The sequence below is a fragment of the Elephas maximus genome, chromosome 10 (assembly GCF_024166365.1).
Source record: "Elephas maximus indicus isolate mEleMax1 chromosome 10, mEleMax1 primary haplotype, whole genome shotgun sequence".
NCBI lineage: Eukaryota > Metazoa > Chordata > Mammalia > Proboscidea > Elephantidae > Elephas > Elephas maximus.
The window spans coordinates 25,953,706-25,959,008 of NC_064828.1; the positions used below are offsets into that span (position 1 = coordinate 25,953,706).

Sequence of the window (5,303 nt, forward strand, 5' to 3'; positions counted from 1 at the left end):
ATAAATACAATTGTTACATTGACAATGCATCATAAAGCACAAATTTCTTGTTTTTGCATCCAAATATTAAAAATAAAAAATAATTTAACCGAAATGTAAACAATACTTTAAAAAGAAAATGTAGGTTCTCCATAAGTCTCCACTTATTATTACAAGCTTTATCTCTTAACTTAATTCTGGTTTTAACTTCCCAGGCATTAACTGCCATAGTATTAAATAAAGTGTACTTCTTTGAAATTCAATTTATAATGTTTTCTGATTTGCAGAACCCTCTATCCTCTCTGATTTTCCATTACCGAAGGGAGTTACTATGGCCGTATTGCTCTGCTTATATGCTAAGAGTGAGTAATGGAGACTCCTCCACTTAAAGCATTTCTTTGGACTTCATCAACATTTGTAAAGAAATATAACCCTTTGCCTTTAATAGAAGTGATCACAAATAGGTTGAATGTTAAGTAGGAGTGGCTGAGGAATATATGCAGAAAAATTATTGCCTGTCTGTCAGAGGCTGAACTCCTGCAGCGATATGGATTCCCTGAGGCTTAAAGAAATTTTGTTAATTCATCATACTTAAGGGGCAACTCTCCAAGTTAACTCATTAGCTAGCTGTGAGTAAATGTCATGGTCTCCTAGTTCTCTAGTTACTTATCCTTCCTCTTCTTATTCTTCGTTCCTCTTTTCCAGTTAATGCATTATTAATATTAAATCTCATAACTGAAACCATCGTTCCTTATATTTTTTATAGATACTATTTGCATCTGCAAGAAATTGTTTCTTTCAATTTGCTCTACTGAAATTTAAAATCCATTTTGAACTTTTAAATGAAAGTACTTTCCCAAAATGCACTTACCTTGTGCCCTCACGAATTCTTGGCAATTACAATTTGATGATAGCACTTGAAACAAGAGTCTAACACAAGACTGTGACCAATGCTGTGTATACAAAAACTGTGGCACTTAATGCCTATCAAGTTAAAACAAGAAGTTAATGAAGTTAATGAGAGGTTGCCTTGTTGGAATTTAGAAACCTATTCTTCAGTTTTCTCACGGCTGTCTTAAGTTCTTGATTCCTCAAGGCATAGATTATCGGGTTCAGAATGGGAGTAAAGATGGTATAAACCACAGACAGGATCTTGTCTACCAGAAAGCTGCTTAGTGGCCACATGTAGATGAAGATGCATGGTCCAAAGAACATGAAGACAACTATGAAATGAGCTGTGCAAGTGGAAAAGGCCTTGGATGATCCTCCTGAAGAATGATGCTTGATAGTAACTAGGACAATAACATAAGAATTTAATAAAAGAATAAAGCAGGACAAGGCAATTATACCACTTGTTGAGATCATAAAGAGACCCAGAATATAAGTATCTACACAAGCCAATTGGAACACCACAGGAAGGTCACAGAAAAAGCTATCTACCTTATTTGGACCACAGAATGGTAATGTGAGGGCAAATACAACCTGGCTCATTGAATGCATGACTCCCATGACCCAGGAAGCCACCACAAGAGCAACACACACCCGAGAACTTATGATTGAAGCATAGCGGAGGGGTTTGCATATTGCAATATACCTGTCAAAGGACATAGCCATGAGTAAAATAATCTCAGTACCAGTAAAAAGATGTAGAAAAAATATCTGGGTTATGCAACCATCAAAAGAAATGGTTTTGTGTCCAGTGAGGTAGTCTGTAATCATCTTGGGGGTGGCAAAGGAGGCAAGAGACATATCAATGATTGAAAGATTGGTAAGCAAAAAATACATAGGAGAGTGTAAGTGAGGGTCAGCTATAACTGTGATGACTATGAGACTATTACCCACCACTGTAACCACATAAAACAATGAAAACACCAAGAAGAAAAACATCTGTAGCTTCCAGGAATTAGAGAGTCCCAGCAAAACAAATTCAGACACAGTTGATTTATTGGCAGTATCCATTGTCTTAATTGATAGGTGGAAACCTGTATCAAAGAAAAAAATCAGGAGAAAGTAGTATTCCTTAAAGCAAAAGCTCCATTTCTAAGAGTCTGCTTTTCCTGAAAGAACAATGATCATTTGGTTTTTCATTTCAATATTTTATGTGGCCATGTGTTGCCCAGGTTCCTTGTATAGAACATGAGGACAATTTTTAATTAATGTCCTTTACATCAACTCAAACAATTATTTCCTGGGTATTTCTTAGAAGCCAGCATATGAATGTGAAGATTTCCATGCTATCCTTATACTATAATCAGGTGGTTCCTTTACTATATATTGTTCACTTCTGTTTGGAAATTGTTCTGTCCCAAGCAAAAGCTCTTTTTTTAACCCACCTGACAGTGGTTTCCAAGACATTGCTGTATTTTCCATGCCAAGTCAAAAATCTAAAAAAGCTAATAATAAAAATGGTACCACTAAACAGCATGCTGGCCTTTTCCACAAATAATTCCATCAGTGTTCAGATAAAAATTTTTAAAGGTATACAAATGATTTAGTTATATGTTTATAATGAAATAATGCACTCAATACATCGTATTTTATTATTAATGTAATATAGTCTTCTCAAGAGTATAAACTATGATGAAAATTTCTTTTGTTGGTTCTATTTTATTTGATGCTTTGGTTGTTAGGACTTTTATTAAAGTGAAATATTAGATTTTGGATTAGGGTTAGATCTAGAATTAGGGTTAAGGTTAGGATTAACATTTTATCTAGGATTAGTGTTAGGGTTAGGGTAAAACCTAGTGTTAGGGTTAGGGTTAGAATTAGATATAGAGTTAGGGTTGGGGTTAGTGTTAAGGTTTGGGTTAGGGTTAGATCCAGGTGTACAGTTAGCGTTAGGGTGAAGTTTTGATTCAGGGTTAGATCCAGGGTGATCTTCTTATGACATTTGGAGTATAGTGTAAATAATGCCATCTGGTATTTTACCCTTAATACCATTAGGTGTAAGTTATATTCCAGGATTAAGTGCCATATTTTTTCATAGATAATGTGCTCACACATATAACTTACACAGCTTGCTTAGGAAAATAGTGCCTGAAGGGGTGGCACAGTTGGCAAAATATGTATACCAAGTGCTATTTGTGTAAAAATACAGTAAAGAGAAATACTATCTTCATCCATCCAATATATTTAGTGCATAGGTTTAATTTATTAATGAGCCATCTGTCTTAGTTATCTAGTGCTGCTACATCAGAAATACCACAAGTGGATGGCTTTAACAAAGAGTTTATTTTTCACAATAAAGTAGGCTGAAAGTCAAATTCAGTGTGTCGGCTGTAGCGGAAGGCTTTCTTTCTCTGTCAGCCTTCTCATCAATCTTCCCCCAGACTAGGAGCTTCTCTGCACAGGGACCCTGAGTCCAAAAGGCACACTCTGCCCCCAGCACTGCTTTCTTGGTGGTATAAGGTCCCTCTGTCTCTGCTCACTTCTTTCTTTTATATCTCAAGAGATTGCCTCAAGACACAATCCAATCTTGTAGTTGAGTTCTGCCTCCCTAAAGCAAGTGCTACCCATCCTGCCTTATTAAAATCATAGGGACAGGATTTACAACATATAGGAAAATCACACAATAACTGCAAACCATGGCCCAGCCAAATTGGTACACACATTTTTGGGGGTACGTAATTCAATCCATGACACCACCTCAGCGTCAAACCTTAAAGATGTATTGGAAGTTGAGATGTTGTTTTCCTTACTAGATGCATGAAGTTTCAGTGCAAAATACTACACTTCAACGAAAGCTCTAACAACCAAAGTATCAAATAAAACAGAACCAAAAACAGTTTTCATCATAGTTTATACTTAAGAACACGATGATATTACATAAATAACAAAATATGACCTATTGAGTGAATTATTCCATTATAACTGTATAACTCTTTCTTAGAATGGCTCTGGTACAATCAGGACCTATTAATAAATCTGGTCCTTTCTGTGGGGAAAAGTTTGGAGGGGACGAAAGTCACATCTGGTTTTTTGGCATCATGTACATAGCCTACTAACTGATTAACAGCAGTTTATTTCTAGCTGAATTGTTCTAGCAACATGTATTCATAGACTTAGCTTCCTCTATGAAAACTTATATTTCCTGTTCTTTCCATCCTTCTCATTTGGCATATCAGTTTGAAAGGAAATTATAGGATATCAAAGATTGCAAGGAAATACCACGTTAAGTCACAGATATTGGAAATAATACTTCCCCTTCTGGTACTAAATGACAATCAAACCACAGTTATATCTGTTTACAGCCCTTACTACCTATCTGTTTATTCACCTATTTGTTTATATAACCCTAAAGATAGGAGCTAACATTTAGTAGGCAGTTAAACCGTGCTGACAATACGTTAAGTGTGAGTGCGTGCGCGCGCGCACACACACACACACAAAAACAAAGTCATTTATAATTCACCCACAAGGATAACTTTACTGAAGTGCAAAGAGACCTTGTATACCAATTATATCACATGTAAAAGGCATGAGCCCTTAAGGAACATTATAGTGAGGTTTCAATGAACAGTTGCAGAATTTTTGTAAATTTCCACAGAAAAAATGTAAACATATTGACAGATAAAATTTCCCTGGTTGAAATCCATGTGAAACACGTCAAGAATTAGTTTTTCTGCTTCTCATCTAGTTCAAGAAGATTGATATATTATCAAAGTTTACTACAATATAGCCGTACAGCTCAGGAAAAAATTTGGTCTCAATTTTTTTGTCTTTAAAATATGAGTATCTAGAGTTGCTATGAGTTGGAATCTACTTGACAGCAATGGGTTTGGTTTGGTTTTTGGTTTATTCCTCCTATAAATATTTATAATCCCATAACTTAAAAATTTACTCTTATCACCTAAAAAATAAATCACTTTCATGGGAAAGAGCTCAAAGATCAATCTCCTTAGCCCTACACTTGTTTGACTTTTCCCTCATAATACACCAACATACACAAACTGTTTTATTGATCTCATCTCCATGGAACAGGGGTTAGGAGATGGAAATGAGAAGGAGAGACATTTAAAATAATTTGAAAGCACCTTCACTTACCAGAACTATCCCAGAATCAGAGCTTTGGAATATTCAGAATGATCAGTAGGCTTCTGCCAGAGAGCATGTAGGAGATCAATTTTAAATATAAATGACCTAGTTGAACTATTAGTTATTAAAAAAAAAAATAAGGGCTTGGGAACTGACCAAGAAATCATCTCTCAATGGGATTTATTAAGCAACAAAGATGTTTCATTGGGTTCACAAAGGGAAGATATTTCTAGAGTCTCATGGGAATTTACAATGATTGTTTCCACCTGGACCTGAGAGAGTCAGGGAAC

The 5,303-nt window shown here is 35.5% G+C and overlaps 1 protein-coding gene across 1 annotated transcript; it reads right to left on the bottom strand.

Annotated features, from left to right (window-relative positions):
* Positions 1-993: 993 nt before the first annotated feature.
* Positions 994-1,941, bottom strand: LOC126084464 (olfactory receptor 4K2-like). Its single transcript, XM_049899067.1, has one exon. The coding sequence runs from the start codon at positions 1,936-1,938 to the stop codon at positions 994-996; it is 945 nt and encodes a 314-aa protein (XP_049755024.1). The 5' UTR covers positions 1,939-1,941.
* Between the last annotated feature and the right edge of the window lie 3,362 nt (positions 1,942-5,303).

Excerpts from the sequence above, each read along its gene's own strand:
- LOC126084464 (XM_049899067.1), bottom strand. The coding sequence starts at position 1,938 with ATGGATACTGCCAATAAATCAACTGTGTCTGAATTTGTTTTGCTGGGA.